At 33.1% G+C, this 16,668-nt stretch overlaps 3 protein-coding genes across 3 annotated transcripts; 1 reads left to right on the forward strand and 2 right to left on the reverse strand.

Moving 5' to 3' along the window:
- Positions 1-160: 160 nt before the first annotated feature.
- On the reverse strand, positions 161-4,992 carry LOC129880669 (histone deacetylase complex subunit SAP18). Its single transcript, XM_055954806.1, has 6 exons — positions 4,811-4,992; positions 3,306-3,338; positions 2,830-2,940; positions 1,811-1,906; positions 527-604; positions 161-447 (listed from the first exon to the last, which is right to left on the reverse strand). Exons 1-6 carry the CDS (start codon positions 4,922-4,924, stop codon positions 409-411), a joined length of 471 nt encoding a protein of 156 aa, XP_055810781.1. The 5' UTR covers positions 4,925-4,992; the 3' UTR covers positions 161-408.
- A 2,042-nt stretch (positions 4,993-7,034) lies between these two features.
- Positions 7,035-8,955, reverse strand: LOC129876623 (cytochrome P450 78A9-like). The gene is made up of 2 exons (XM_055952109.1): positions 7,932-8,955; positions 7,035-7,832 (listed from the first exon to the last, which is right to left on the reverse strand). Exons 1-2 carry the CDS (start codon positions 8,898-8,900, stop codon positions 7,206-7,208), a joined length of 1,596 nt encoding a protein of 531 aa, XP_055808084.1. The 5' UTR covers positions 8,901-8,955; the 3' UTR covers positions 7,035-7,205.
- A 4,505-nt stretch (positions 8,956-13,460) lies between these two features.
- LOC129872713 (uncharacterized) lies at positions 13,461-16,412 on the forward strand. Its single transcript, XM_055947635.1, has 4 exons — positions 13,461-13,703; positions 13,824-13,959; positions 14,032-14,615; positions 16,191-16,412. Exons 1-4 carry the CDS (start codon positions 13,461-13,463, stop codon positions 16,410-16,412), a joined length of 1,185 nt encoding a protein of 394 aa, XP_055803610.1.
- Positions 16,413-16,668: the final 256 nt, after the last annotated feature.

The following is a 16,668-nucleotide window of genomic DNA, read 5'->3' on the forward strand; positions in this document are numbered from 1 at the left end:
AATTAAATTGTGAACCTCATGCGTTTAAGTTGACTCTTAAGAAATAAACCCACAATTATTATTTTTTCGAAAAAAAAGAAAGATCAACCCACCCTGCCCCATTGGCATCCCTAGAAAAGATACTTGCAGGTCACGGAGTTAACAAAAGAAAACCACAAAGAACCATAAAAGTGTTAACAATTCATAAAAATGGAGTTGGCTCTAAGAAGAGTGCAGTTAAATCCATTACATACGAACGTAATATAACAGAAATAGTCATAGAGAACTCTAGACATAATCTCAGATTTACAGCAAAAAATGAACATTAGGTCAGCTTATCAAGAAAACTACAGATATGTAGAAGTAAGAAGAAACACAAAGTAGTACAAGTCCTGCATAATTCTAATTCCAAAACAGGTGCCATAACGCTCACTGGAATAGGATAGCCACATCCAAGTAATCTCCTATCTGAAGTGGCAAAAAACAATTCAATACCAAATTCTGAAAGAAGGATGAGGTTAACGATCTCATATGAACAGAGTGTTACCTGAAATTTAAGTTCACTCAATGATTTGCTGCCATTATCTGGTCGCCTCATATTGGGGTAAGAAAACGTACTCCCCACCTTCATGTCAGAAAGAATAAACACTATAAGATCACTGTTTGCTTGAAAATATCACGAACATATATCGTTGCATTAAAAATGGAAATATAATCCCGGATTTGTCATGAATATCTTTCTGGGACTATATTTTGGGTGTCTTTCAAAATAGAACTATCAATCAACGAGAAGTTTGGTTTAGATGGTGCGTTATATTTTCCTTTACCCTCAGACAATCTTCTAGTCACTTGGGTAGCATTTTCAATGCACCAAAGATATTTTTGTTGTCCTTGAATATCATCCATAATGTGTGCACATTAGAGGAAAGTTGACAAATTAATAATTCTGCGTCTTATGATAGTTCAACAATCACAAAAGACTAATCAAGTCTAGCCAATAAACAGAATATCCTAGAAAATAGGTTGGAAGGCAGACAGATGAGAAGATAAAGGGCATTGACAAGAGGCAGTAGCTCTCACAAGATAATTTTAAGAGAAATATGCACAATAATATACAATATTGGGTCTTAAATTTGGTCATTCTAATCTTTAGAAACACTCTATATATGGCCAAGTGACGCATTGTTGAAAATGCTTCTGGAACATCTTAATTCTTTTCAAGTACACCCAAAACATACAACTTCAAAGCTGGTTGGACAAAACTAGGGTTAAAAAAAAGCTTAAAGTAATAACAGAAGGAGAGTGAGAAAAGACAACTCTTAAAAGAGTGTTCCCAATACAAGAACCACAGATATCCTAAACTTTTGAAAATATCACACGTTAACAATTAAATTAGATTGTGAAAGACCAGGAAGTCAGTTGGACATGATGAACTTAATGCAAAATTGAACACGTGGGATGAACAAACTTTAAAAGAGGTAATGGCAACATGTGATATAATATAAAAGTCCATGGAAATCTTGAAAGATTTCACAGATGATATATTCTGGAAGTTTTAGTTCACTCTCACCATGATTATCCTTTACTCTAGTGCGAAATAGTCTTATAGAGATATGAATATGAATGCACAATCAAATAAATGGACTTCTCGCATGACCTACAAATATGGTCAATACGCAGTCAATACGACACATATCATCAAGAACCCAAAGACTAACTATTTAACAAATTAACAACAGGTGCAGAAGCACCACACATACAAGGACACTTTCAAATGTGAACACCAAGTCCATGTAAAAACAAGCATATAGAGAAGAGAAGTGAGATGTACCTCTCTAACGACAAATCGCCCCCTTTTATCAGGATAGACAAAAGCAAAGGACAAAGTTGCATCTCTTCGTCTTGCTTCTGGAGCTACCTCTTTAACCTGATACAGTCACATGAAATGGATCAACCAGATGGAATGTAAATGTTTGGCATGGAAATATACAGCTACAGTAAAGCAATACTGGCATGGTCCCAGAAGCCCATGTTCTACAAATTGTGCCACAGAATTGAAGATGAATATGATTACTTACACTGCTGCTTTTTGCTTGTCCAGGCAGACCAAATCAGGTTATTTTTAAAGAAAGATAACAATATTACAAATCTTCAATACAAGGTGGTGCTGGGAGCCATATTTACATGTTTAAAACAAGCAAAAGTATACAACCATATTCTTCTTTCAAGGATTCAATAATTTCTAACATGGAATCCAAATCTTCTATGAGATTATCTTAGCACCAAAAATGAAAAGTAAAAATTCAGTTCATCTTAATTTTCTGAATAGAACTACTTCTTCCTTCAAAACATCTGAAGTTAATTTCCTTTCAAATAAGGTTCTGTCATAAGTAGTTGGCTCACATAGAACCATAAGAGAGACAGTTTTGACATAACCTGTTCGACTCTAAGCAATAACTGATAACATCAATTGGTTCAGGACACCTTACACTCTTACTTCCATGCCGAACATCATCAATATACTAGCTCACATAGGTCAGAAATTCATGGTATGCTGCACCTAGTTTCAATGAGGTTCTATATATGAACTGAACAACTCAAAAATACAAGCTATGTATATGGAAGAAGACTCAGCACTCAAAAGATCGAACAGCTCATCTCCTAGACAATTAGTCATACAATCCAAGGATAGAAGGCACATTGCAAGAAAATTGCAACAATCTTCTAACATCTTGAATTACTTTATGCATGCAGGCAAATAGTGAGCATGAGAATACACAACGAGGAGGGAGACAAACAACTAAATTGAAGAGATCAGTTAAAATATATTTTGTGTTACTTTCTTCATACCAGATCAGTTAGTTCGCGCAGAGTGGCATCCATCCATGTATAGATTTGGACCTCATCTTTGGGTTCCTTGCCTCTCACAGCAAATTCATTGACATTGTGATGGCCACCAACCTGTAAGTTCCAAAGTGAAGTACCCACTGAGTATATCATTAATTAACCATACAGTAATTCAGCTTTTTTTTTTCATACTTGTCTTAAAAGTGGTGAAACAAAAAATATGCTCGCATGGCCACTTTTTTGGGGAACATCAACTAGTGAAGCATATACATTTCGAAGGAGAACACGATACGAAAAGCAGAATCTTACAGATAACTTCAATTACTTTCAGAAATTCCAAAGCTGGTAAAACTTAAGGGTTATGTCCAATATACCACCTTTGAAAGGTCTCTGTCTTGCTCATGTAGTTATTCCATTATAAAATTTACCTTCTATCAAAATAGAAAAACAAACAAATGGAGCTCGATTGGAGAACATACCTTAGTGAAAACACGAAGCAATAGAGGACAAGTCTGGTTTTCGATGGAATCCCCAAAGAAAAACATAAAAAAAGGTTTGTTAGTAGCTTCCAGTATGCAAAGAATGCTCAATATATGTGTCATGAACACATATTAAGTACAAACAAGAAATGAAAAATATTGGTACATGTTAACATAAAAAACATGTTAATTCGTTGATAAAGAGAGAACACACAAAAAAAAACAATCATCAGATTACTCAGCATGTATGGTCCCAAGATAATACAAAGTAATGCCAGGTCTCAGTTCATATATTTCTAGTATCACTTTCACTCCATTTTCTTCAACTTGGTTAGCAGCTTGTTAAACAAACAACAAAAATGCCTGCATGCCTTTTTTTCTTTTTAGTCTGACCCTGCCGAGAAGGAAGAAGGGGCCAAAGGGCAGCCAAGCTTCCATTCTTTTGAAAATAAAAGCAAAAGCAAACCAGAAAATATTCTATTTATCAAAGTTCGTGACACGAATTAACCACCACAGCCCATTTGGTACTGTACCAACTACCAAATGACCGACATTGTCTTCTCATAAGTCACAGCTTCTTTTATGGCAGGCTAAAGGTCTGGTCTTTTTTTTGGTAAATTGGCTAGGCTTGTGTATGTACATATTCTTGATATATCCTATGGTAAAATCAGCATAGACATGGAAAAAAGTCGCATATCACCATTGCATTTTATTTTTCTTCAATTAACGTAGTGGTGCATTCTCCTTCAACTTCTAAATTCTCAAAATTACATCTTTGGGGGTAGTGTCAAACTTCCATTTACCAAATCAAATTCCATTCCTTGAAAAATAATACACCAACCAAAGTAAATCTAGTCAAATTATTATTGAAACGAAAAAGGATCCAAATAAAGCAAATAATTCCTGATGATATGGCCAGCCCAACAGTGTGGAACTGGGAATTTCACTAAGAAGTTCAACATATGAAGAAGTAAACACACGAAGAAGTCAAAGAAAATTCAACATCTGTATATATCTAACAAATAATTTTAACCATCTATGTTACAGAGTAATTTTTCGGCCCCCTTGGCCCTACCTGGATACATCCCTGAGCTCAACTAATTTGAAATTAAAGCACAGTAGTAGTTATTGTTGAATGACAATACACCCTAAACATAAGGTCTCACGTTCAAATTCTAGTAGAGACAAAAAAAATACTAGGTGATTCTTGTATGTGTTCTAGCCTTGGTAAACAGTGTAAAAACAATACATGTTGGTGGTGGGAGGTGGCAGGCATCCCTTGGAATTAGTTAAGGTGCGCAAAAGCAGGCCATAAAAAAAGAGATTTTTGTACCCAAAACCCTAGCGAGTTCACAATAGAAGGATTGCTTCAATACCCAGAAACATCTCGGAACAAAAAGCACCAGCACATGATTCTTCACTCCAAAAAAAAAACCTAAATCCCTAACCACTGTAGCCTAAGTCAGAAATAGAGGATTCAAGAAATAAAGAAAGAAAAGTAGGACCTTTTCGCGATCAACTGGTACAAGGCGTGGAGCAATCCTTTGAGGAGGTGGACCAAGTGGACCTCTGGGTGGAGGAGGAGGTAATGGTCTTCCTCTTCTCTGAACATCCGCCATTGTTGTTCACCTCTCGTCTCCGTTGGTCTGTCACTCTTTAACACAACAGAGGTTTAAGCAAAGTTTTCTCGCTTTGGGTCTTTATCTTGGGCCTTATAGTATCAGAACCGTGTTGGGCTTTAATAAAATTGAAATATTGGCATAGAATAGCCATTTTTATTATTTGGCATAAATGGTCATTTATATTTATTTATTTATTTGTGGGCGTGGAAGAGGGGGGGTCACAGAAATTAGCACCACATGAACCATGATTCATAAATCTTCAGTAAAAATTTGAGGGTGTTTTCATTAGAAAACACTACATAATTAGACATACTTCACTATCATATATACTATTATTACTTATACTTTTAAAATATTACGCATTTTATCACTAATTAAGATTTTTTTATCATATATTGAGTAAGATACACCTAGCTATATGTATTTTTGCTAATAGATACACTAAAATAGGAAGAAAGGCGAGTGATTCATTATGTATTTTAAATACATGCAAATCACACTAGATACATGTATCGGTATGTATCTGATGTGATTCGCATGTATTTGAGATACCAGATACATAGGAGAATGGCGAGTGAGATGGGAGAGAGACGAGCGAGATTTGTTATGTATCTGAGATACATGTGAATCCACTTGAATATAATGTATCTAGAACAAATTACACAAAATTTTGAGCCCATGTATTCCGAGATACATGTATCTGGACGTATCTAAACATATCTAGATGCACCAAAATATGGTAAGATACATAATATTATAAATTAGAGTGTATCTAAGTAATTAGCTCATAAAATAGTGGGATTTACGTAAGTTTGTTAATGAAAGAGAAAAGGTTAGTGGTAATATGCAATCTGAGTTTGAAAGTTCAGAGTGTTAATGATACTGGTTGTGGGGTGCAAGACACAATCGACCTTGTTTTTTAACGAGGAACACAGTTGAGTTTATGAATTGCTTAACACACGTTTAATATGCATACACACATAATATAAACATGTCGTCAAATTTTAGTTTTCCCCAACTTTAATAATCACATTTTAACCCTAATTCTAAATTAGAAATATTTTTCATCCTCTTTATTTTTTCTTACAATTCTCTAGTTCTTTCTCCATATTTTTCATTCAACTGCTAAATTACATGGATAATCTTCTCCTTAAAAATGAGCAAAAATAAGTTCGTTGTTGAGAAGGTATTTTGAGAAATTAAATAAAGATATGATTCAATATAGACTTTGAGATTTAACCGTTAACCATAAATCCGCATCAAAACATGAGGATATTGATCTTATGCATAGACATTTAGATGTGGATCTTTCTTAAAAATTGAACTTTGAAGTTTTTCTTCTTTAAATTTTTGAAGTTTATTAAATTTACGATGTTAGCCGTTTAAGTTTGTATGTTTTAATTTTGCAATACGAACCATTTAAGTTTGAAACAACATCATTTTTAATTTTTCATAATTCTCAGTACTTACATATTTAAATTAATTTTTTTAAGAAAAGTAAAAAAGTCCATCTAGGGCCCTTGACCTATTCCGTCCCCTTAGCTTAGTGGGACAAGACGGAATTCATCTGCCACCCCGTCCTGCTAAGATCTCGACCCCCATCCCATTATGGAATCTTCTCATCTCATCCCCCTAAAGATGTCATGTTTCCCAAAACACATCCTATCCCGTCTCGTTACATTAGACGACCCTAGGATAGTTCAATTGGTCAGAGCACTGACCTGTCAAGGTGGAAGCTGTGTATTCAAGTCAGCACATATGAAATAGAGAAATGATATACTCCCCCAATTTAATTCATTTATACATTTTTCTTTTTAGTCAGTTTAAAAAAGAATGACACATTTTTATATTTAATAACAATTTAACTTTAAACTTTTAATTCTATCCTTAATGGGGTGATTTTTAGTCTCACAAGTGTGTATTTATTATTTTGGATATACATATTTCAAAAGTCTTTTTTTTTTATTTTAAAATTTCGTATCCAAACAAATTCACATAAATTGAAACAGAAAGAATACGTCTGGTCTAAAACTTGAATTGATTTAATTATATATCTCTGTACATACATATACGCAGAATAAGAAAGAAAAATGGCATAACCACACCATGACACTAATTAATTATTGCATAAAATTTGTTTCGTATTAACGGATTTAGTAATACATTATGGTAAATATAAAGAACCAACAATTAGAACATACTTCTTATTTAAACTAACAAATTAACAATACAACATAGTAAGACACATAGTAACGTAAACAACTAATGGAGAAGGCGTTTATTTATTTAAATTTCTTGATTGCACCTTCACCATCAGTGGGTTGTTCATTTCACAGGAAAGCCTTAGTACTTCAGACAAATCAACTGTTGTGGTTCCATCAGGAGCCCTGAATTCGAACTTTTGCAAAAGCGATGCTACCCAAAAAGTGACTGTGGTCAAGCCAAGTATCTTTCCAGGACAACTTCGTCTTCCGGAACCAAATGGTGCCAATCTCAGGTCAGACCCCAGCACCGAAAACACTACGGATTCAATCTCGTTCATGAACCTTTCGGGCTTAAACTCAAGTGGTTCTGTCCAAACCTCTGCACTCCTTGTTATGGCCCACATGTTGACCATAGCAGTGGTCCCTGCAGGAACGTGATACCCATCCACTGTTGTGTCCTCTATCGCGAGACGGGCCCAGGCCAGTAGTGGGCCCGGAGGGTGCAACCTAAGTACTTCGTTCACTACGGCTTGTAGATAAACCATGTTGGTTATATCAGACTCAATCACAGACCGCGATCTTCCGGTAATCCTGTCTAGCTCCTCTTGTACCTTTGATTGAACATTAGGATGAAGTACCATCCGTGCTAATATCCACTCTATTAAAATTGCCACCGTATCACTCCCCCTGAATATCATCTCCTGCATATATGTGACAAAAATGAAATTAATTCTAAAATCAATTGAAGAAACAAAAGGTTTATTAACTCTAAATCATATATAATATATATGATTGCTTACCCAAAGCACAGCGATAATATCAGAGTCTGATAATGTTTCCGCGCCTTGAAGAGAAAGCAAAACATCCACAAAATCACGATGAACGTTACTAGGTTGAGCCCGATGTTCATCGATGATCCTGCCCACGAACCGATTCACTTTAGGCATTAGATGTGAGCACCTTTGCTGAATTTTCTGTGGATCAAATTCAGCCAACCAAGGTAGATGATCAGACCAATTAAGCATTCCCAAAAGATCGTAACCTTCATCGACTAGTTCGCTCACCTCCTCAGTCTCATCGTTACAATAAGTCTCAACGAGACTATACTTTCGCCCAAAAACAGAACACATCATATTATTTAAAGAAGCCCTTTTCACTACATCCCGAACCCGTATACATGAACTCCCGTTAAAACTTGCCACTATCTGTTTGGCGATTTCAAATCGTTGAGCTTCGGATGTTTTAATCTGTTTCGGACAAAACATATGTGTGGATGCAATTTTTCTAAGTGTTCGCCAGTAGACACCGTAAGGAGCAAAACCAATTGCTCTATCGAACATTAACCCATAGGCTGACTCATTAACTGGACGCGCAACAAACGCTGAACTGTTCAATATTTCTTTTGCTACGACATGATTACATGTTACGATGAATCTGGTTTCACCTACGCTGAACGACATGAGACGTTTAGCTTTGAGATATTCAGTCGTTTTCGCGATTTTTTGATGTGCTAAACCAGTCATCATGTACATGCTACCTATAAAAGGTAAGCCTTTTGGACCAGGAATTGGATTTTTTACTAGTAAATATTTTGTCAATTTGTTATATTTACCCCAAGCTGGACCACCAGGATGAGTCCAGTAAATCATGTTTATGATTAACCAGACGCAAAGAAAAACAAGTGCAAACAACATGGAATTGATGGGGTTGAAAATTTTGCATTTTGTAGCTAAAGCAAAAACCCAAAGGCTTTCTATGTTTGTTGTCATTTATTTTTTTTTGAGAAAGAAAGAAGTGAGAAAGGAAGATTGATTTAATTTGTTTTTTTTTGGGATATAAGAGAAGAGGCATTGAATGGCTTTATATAGGCTAAAATTTGGAACTTTTTTTTTTTTTGGAATAGAAATGAAAAACATTAGTCAGTAGAATAATTATCACGTGATGTGGGAATATTGTTAATGGATAATACAACTAGTGGAGTAATATTTTTGATGTAGAAATAACACAATTGAATCAACGATTAGGTAATATTGAGGAGTGATGCACGAATGCATGACAATTGACGAGTTAAGTTGGAAACAACTAAGCACATAAGCGTTAATAAAATAGAGGCGCATTTTGAATTTATGTTTCACGTCAAAAATATTGAATAGAAATGTTAAAATTAGCTCATGAAAATATGATCCGCCGTATCTTCTCAAATTTGGGTCGATTAATAGTTATTATATTAACTCACCTCATTTTGTACATGCCCAACTCACAATAATTTATTTATGCTTGAGAGGTTTCAAGTCAACGATTTGAGACTCGAATTATGACACAATTAAGTTACTTAAAAAATGTTTATAATATAATATTCTTTAACAAACAAAAATTGATGGATAACTAGTAAGTAACCTACTCTAATAGACTAAATTATATAATTGACATAGAATTCCTTAAACCGCTAAACTTTCGTCATGGTTTTGTGGATTAAAATATGTGACATTTTAATTCATCGTCATTATTAGTACTTATTTTATTTATAGCCACCATTGCACTAGAGAAAATTATGGAATAAATTCCAAACAATAAAACAAAGCCAAACCCTCACATTAGAAAATTGTGCTTGATTGGCATCAGGCCATCAGCAAAGTCATGACATAAGATTTTACATCCAACTATGTTGGAAATTTATAAACGTATGTTATGATTTTTTTAAAAATGTTATAGCCAATGAGAGAGTAAATTTTCGACTAGAAACTTTGTTAGAGCTTAGCTCACTAGGCATATGCTATGTTAGAAGGAGAAGTGTGTGATTAATAGCATTAGCTGGATTTATTAGATTCAAGAAAACTTGGAATATTAAAAAGTAAAGAAGAACCGATAGTATTCCATTCGCTTCATTTTATATTCAGAGTGAAAGAGTCAAAACACACCTAAATATTTCGTATTTTTGAGTTTCATAATTGAACTAGTGAGTTTGATTTTCTACTTGAATTATCACCGAATATTTATTAAAACACACCTTGACTATCAGTTGTTCACGTTTATGTAGAAAAAGTGAACAACTGATAGTTGAGGTGTGTTTCGATAAACATTTGGTAATAGTAAATAGCTAGAAACTCACAAACCTGATAATTCAGATAGAAAATTAAAAAAAAATAACTTTAGATGTGTTTTTGATCTTCACTCTTTGGTTTAATATAAAACTTATACATAACATTAAAAAAAACTATACTATTATTCTCTATAAATAATTTATTCTGAATCCAATAATTTTTTTTTTTAGAATTCAGAATTTATAAACTTAAAATTCTAATTTCACTCTAATTAAACCTCATTCCTAGGGGTGTCAAATGTGTGTGTTGGTTGAAATTGAGAATATTAAAATGAATTGAAATAAAAATCGAGTTTGGTCATGATCCGCCCAAATTTACTTTGGACTCAAATGGATTGGACTCAATTGGGCTAAAATTCGGGTTGGGTCATAACCCGTCCAATTTGACCCTCTTAATCTCAATAATTTTAACATATTATTATTTATCTTTTCTAACCACAATTTGAATTTACACTTACGAAAATTAAAAAAATAATTTACAAATGGATAGATTAATCCTAAAAGATATAAAATAGATAGTAATTCATACATTTAATATGAGAACATACATTATACCAATGCAAATAAAGAGCCTTAAAATGAGTTGAAATTGGAGATTAAGTTGGGCTCAATTGAAGATTCTTTGAAAATGGGCTAATGCTTGAATGAGTTGAAATTGAACCCAATACAATTATCTTGATCCAACCCATTGAAATGAATATAAATGCCCTTAAACTATTTGAAATGAATAAAAATGCCCTACATTTATATTTTGATCCAAAAATGCTCTTGCCGTCAATACTTTGATCCAGAAATGCCCTTATTGTTATTTAATGGATCAAAAATGCCCATATTATTGCAAAATGGGTCAAAAATGCCTTTTCTAAATAAATATTTTTTTTAAAAAAATAAATCTTGTTCCTTATTTTTGACCCATTAAATAACAATAGGGACATTTTTGTACCAAAGTATTAACGACAAGGATATTTTTGAACCAAAATATAAACGAATGACATTTTTATTTATTTCGAATAGTTTAAGAATATTTTTTTACCCTTTCCCTATAATGTATAATGGCGTGGCATAGTCAACAGCTAGCTTTTATCGCAGTCTGTTAGATATGATTCTCCAATAATTTGTTAGTACTAATATAATTATTATTGTTTAAAATGGTTTACTAGCAAGTCATATACATATATAGTTCAATAGCATCCACGTCAATTTCATCTATGTATATTTAAGCATTAAAAGTTATGATGTAAATTTCCTGGACATTACTTATTAGTGGCAGCTACTTTATATATTAATATAATAATTAGTGGTCCTTCCCAGTTCCCATATTGGATTACGTGTATGATATATTCTTAATTTTAATGATCATTTAGTACTTACCAATTCTTATATTGATTTTAAGGTGGAAATGCGGTTAATCTGCTTATCTACACAATCATTAATATATTAGGACCAAAAATCATCGTGGAAGAATAAAATTTTAACAGGTAGAATATTTCCTTTGGGAAACAACATTGAAGTTTCTTTCAATAATCAAATCTAGAAGAATTTATCTACTCTACAATGAATATTATTACATTAGAAAATCTTCAAAATTATATCCTCTGCCTTAGCTATCGATTAGAGAATGGGCGGAACTAGGATACCAAAAAAGGGTTTATATGAACTATATTTATCGAAAAATCAACTTTGACTTCTTAAATTGACTTCCTACCAAGTATCAAATACCGAATAATTCCTTTTTTTTTTTTTTTAAAGTATGTGTCTTTAAACTAATCGATTAGGAGTTGTATTTTTTATATTTATTTTGACAGGATCTTCTTGGTTGAAAAATTGAAAGAAATAGACAAATATAGTACATTATATATTATATATTATATATTATATATAGGTGGAGTATGAGATATCTAAGGAAGGATTTTACTAATTGTTTTAAAGGTGTGAAAGGAAAATGAAAAGTTGTCACATTTTCGAAAGATTGTGATTTTTTCAAAAAAATTTGACTTTTTTAAAGAGTTGCGACTTTTGTGAAAGATTGTGACTTTTGTGAAGGACTGTGACCTTTCCGCTATGCCACAATAAACACTTGTTCACACCACCCTTTGTTGTCTATAAATAGAGGATTTTTTCTCTCATTTTTAATTCATTGAATTTTCCCTATTCTGCATATATTTTCTTACAAACAAAGTTGATTCTTTGTGTGATTTTGTTGCTGGCTTTTGAGTTCGCTGAAATTATTGAAGTTTGAGGTACCACTACTTTTTTAATAGTTTATCCGTTTTATCTTGGGAGAAAATAATCTTTAACCTCGGGTATAGTGAGGGGATTAAATTCCTTAAGGACACACAGTGAATTCTGTGAACTCGGATACTATTTTTTATTTTCATATTTATTGTTTCTGGTTTGCTAACCTTAATACAGAAGGGATAACAATCTTAAGAAATGTAATAAACATCAACATTGATAATCTCTCATTATGAAAATTGCATCTTAATGACAACAAAAATGGTTAATGTGGCAAAGTTATGTGGTGAAGCCACTGAAAACTTTTCTATTTGTGTCATTTAATTTTACTAGTAATTTATTTTTTTTGGTTTTTCAAATGTCACTGGTATCTTTCAAAAGATTGAAATCAGTACTTAAGAAATTTGGAACAAGTGCACTTTGTTGCTAAGAATGAGAATTTACAAAGGCACTTCATGACTGCTCATATTTCAGAAAGGAAAAAAAAATATTGATGGTGGTTCAATATTTTTTTATTGGTGTCAAGAATGGGCTTAAAATGGCAATAGTTTTATATATTTTTCCTAGAAAGCTTTTTATCCAATAAGAATTCTTGTTCTTGTTGTTTGGTTTCAATTAGATTGAAACAATTAGAGACTTTTATGATTTTCTACTCTGTTTGAATCTAATACTGATTTGAAGAGTATAAAAACTTCATCAGTGTTCAAGATTCATTCGATTGACGATTAGAAGAACATAAAAACTTCATCGTTAAACTAGAAACAAGTTGTATATTTTTGCTTCATCTTATATTCTATTTGGAGGGGTGGAGACTAAAATCGAAAGACTTTCTACTCCAGTGATTAACTTGGTTCGAAGAAATAAAATCTCCATCAAGTTAATTGAGTTTTTATTTTTCTTTTCGGTTTGAAGAATATAAAACTTCATCGAGTTGAACAAAAATCCCTATTTGGTTATTCTGTTGTTTAACACTACTTTTGTTTTGACAAACAGAATGGGTGATGCAACTGTATCAAGTTTTGAAACAAACACAATGCCTTCAACTAGTAGAACACCAGTTTCTACAGCAATGGCTACTGCAGAAAAAACTGAAAAGTTTACTGGTATTGACTTCAAACGTTGGAAGCAGAAGATGTTCTTCTATCTAACTACACTTAGTCTACAACGATTTATAAATGAAGATGTTTCTGTGTTAGAAGAAGGAAATCCTGACAACAAAAAACTTATTGTGACTGAGGCATGAACACATTCTGATTTCCTTTGCAAGAACTACATACTCAATGGATTGGAAGATGACTTGTATAACGTCTTCAATATTTGTAAAACCTCTAAAGAACTCTGGTATGATCTTGAAAAGAAATACAAAACTGAAGATGCAGGCTTAAAGAAGTTTGTGGCTGCAAAATTTTTGGACTATAAGATGGTTGATAGCAAGACTGTGATGTCTCAAGTCCAAGAATTACAAGTCATTATTCATGATCTCCTGGCAGAAGGTATGATCAAATTCAATAGTTATATTGATAAAATTATTAAATATAGTAGTGATTTTAAATTATTCATTGTAGGTATGGTCAATAATGAGACATTTCAAGTAGCAGCGTTTTTTGAAAAACTACCTCCTTCATGGAAAGACTTCAAAAATTATTTGAAGCACAAGCGAAATGAGATGACTCTTGAAGATTTAATTGTTCGTCTTAGGATCGAGGAAGACAACAAGGCTGCCGAAAAGAAGGCTAGAGGAAACTCAATAATTATGGGAGAAAATATTGTTGAGGATGGTCCAAATAAATCAAAAAAGAGGAAAAAACCTTTTGGACCAAAAAACTATCCTAGCAAAAAGAAGTTTAAAGGAGACTGCCACAACTGTGGAAAAACTAAACATAAGGCTGTGGAATGTCGTGTTCCCAAGAAGAAAAAGAAGAAAGATCAAGCCAACATGGTTGATACAAATGGGGATGTTGAAAACTTATGTGCAATGATGACTGAATGCAACCTGGTAGGAAATCTCACAAAATGGTGGCTTGATTCAGGAGCTACGTCGCATGTTTGTGCAGTTCGAGAAGCCTTCGCTATTTATTCCCCTGCCGCACCTAATGCGACTATCTTTATAGAAAATTCTGCAATGGCTAAGGTTGAAGGATATGGTAGAGTATTCCTAAAAATGACATCCGGCAAGGAGGTGACGCTGAACAAAGTTTGTCATATTCCAAAAATGAGAAAGAACTTGGTTTCTGTCGGTCTTCTTATCAAAAATAGATTCAAGTGTGTTGTAGTTTCAGAAAAAGTAGTTGTCAGTAAGAATGAAATGTATTTAGGAAAAGGCTACCTCACTGAGGGTCTTTTCAAACTAAATGTAATGGTTGTTGACAATAATAAAGTTCAAGCTTCTTCTTACTTACTTAAGTCAAATAATTTATGGCATTCATGTTTAGGACATGTCAATCATAAAACCTTGTGAAAACTGATTAACTTAAATGTATTGCCTAATTTTGAGTGCAATAAATCAAAAGGTCAAGTATGTGTTGAATCTAAGTATGCTAACCATCCTTATAAATCTGTTGAAAGGAATTTCATTCCCTTAGAATTGATTCACACAGATATTTGTGATATGAAGTCAACACCAACTCGTGGTGGAAAAAAGTATTTTAAAACTTTTATTAATGATTGCACTAGATATTATTTTATCTATTTGTTAAATAGTAAGGATGAAGCAATAAAAGCATTTAGACAATACAAAATTGAAGTTGAAAATCAGTTGAATAAAAAGATAAAAATGATAAGTGATAGAGGTGGAGAGTATGAATCTTCTTTTGCTGAAATATGTTTGGAAAATGGAATCATCCATCAAACTACTACCCCTTACTCACCTTAATCAAATGGAATTGCAGAAAGGAAGAATCAAACTTTAAAGGAAATGATGAATGCATTACTTATAAGTTCAGGTTTACCATAAAACTTGTGGGGGGAAGCCATCCTTATAGCAAATCGAATACTCAATAGAGTTTTCCACAGGAAAACACAGTCTATTCCATATGAGAAATGGAAAGGAAGAAAACCAAACTTGAAATATTTCAAAGTGTGGGGGTGTCTAGCCAAAGTCCAAGTTCCTAAACCTAAGAGAGTCACAATAGGACCTAAGACCGTGGACTGTGTTTTCATTGGATATGCTACAAATAGTAAAGCATGTCAATTTTTGGTTCACAAGTCCGAACATCAGAATATTCATGAGAATACGGTAATAGAATCAGATAATGCTGAATTTTTTGAACATATCTATCCATATAAAACTAGATTTGAAGTATCTAGAGAAAGGTCTAAACGACCTCGAGAAGAACCAAATGAGAATGTACCTAACAAAAAGAATCCAAGGTGAAGTAAACGTCAAAGGACATCTACTTCATTTGGATATGATTTTGTTACATTTCTTCTTGAAAATGGGCCTCAAACATTCAAAGAAGTTATGTCCGCTTCAGACTCATCTTTTTAGAAAGAGGCTGTCAATAGTGAGATTGATTCAATCTTGAGCAACCATACTTGGGAATTGGTTGATCGTCCTCCAGGAAACAAACCTTTAGGTTCAAAATGGATTTTCAAAAGAAAAATAAAAGCTGATGGAACTATTGACAAATATAAGGCAAGACTTGTTGTCAAAGGATTTAGATAGAAAGAAGGCCTTGATTATTTTAATCTATACTCACCTGTAACTAGGATTACATCCATTCAGATGTTAATTGCACTAGCTGCAGTATATGTCCTTGAAATTTATCAAATAGATGTAAAAACAACTTTCTTAAACGGAGAATTGGAGGAAGAACTTTACATAGAACAACCCGAGGGCTTTGTGGTTCCTGATAAAGAAAATAAAGTTTACAAACTTGTCAAGTCACTTTATGGACTAAAACAAGCACCCAAACAATGGCACGCAAAGTTTGACCAAGACAAATGAAATTAAGATTAATGAGTGTGATAAATGTGTTTACATTAAAGACACTCCAAACAAAGTTGTCATTGTTTGTTTATATGTGGATGATATGCTAATAATGAGTAACGACATTGCAAACATAAATACTACTAAGCGTATGCTTTCTAGTAAATTTGATATGAAAGATCTAGGAGTTGCCGATTTGATATTGGAAATTAAAATTCATAAAACTCCTCAAGGTCTAGCATTGTCTCAAAATCATTATATCCAAAATGTACTT

The sequence above is a fragment of the Solanum dulcamara genome, chromosome 2 (assembly GCF_947179165.1).
Source record: "Solanum dulcamara chromosome 2, daSolDulc1.2, whole genome shotgun sequence".
Classification (NCBI taxonomy): Eukaryota; Viridiplantae; Streptophyta; class Magnoliopsida; order Solanales; family Solanaceae; genus Solanum; species Solanum dulcamara.

Excerpts from the sequence above, each read along its gene's own strand:
- LOC129880669 (XM_055954806.1), bottom strand. The coding sequence starts at position 4,924 with ATGGCGGATGTTCAGAGAAGAGGAAGACCATTACCTCCTCCTCCACCC. Across the intron at positions 2,941-3,305 it reads TGCTTCGTGTTTTCACTAAG|GTTGGTGGCCATCACAATGT; the intron begins GTATGTTCTCCA and ends TGGAACTTACAG. Across the intron at positions 448-526 it reads TGAGTGAACTTAAATTTCAG|ATAGGAGATTACTTGGATGT; the intron begins GTAACACTCTGT and ends TTGCCACTTCAG.
- LOC129876623 (XM_055952109.1), bottom strand. The coding sequence starts at position 8,900 with ATGACAACAAACATAGAAAGCCTTTGGGTTTTTGCTTTAGCTACAAAA. Across the intron at positions 7,833-7,931 it reads ATATTATCGCTGTGCTTTGG|GAGATGATATTCAGGGGGAG; the intron begins GTAAGCAATCAT and ends ACATATATGCAG.
- LOC129872713 (XM_055947635.1), top strand. The coding sequence starts at position 13,461 with ATGGGTGATGCAACTGTATCAAGTTTTGAAACAAACACAATGCCTTCA. Across the intron at positions 13,704-13,823 it reads AAAAACTTATTGTGACTGAG|AAATACAAAACTGAAGATGC; the intron begins GCATGAACACAT and ends GATCTTGAAAAG. Across the intron at positions 13,960-14,031 it reads TCATGATCTCCTGGCAGAAG|GTATGGTCAATAATGAGACA; the intron begins GTATGATCAAAT and ends TATTCATTGTAG.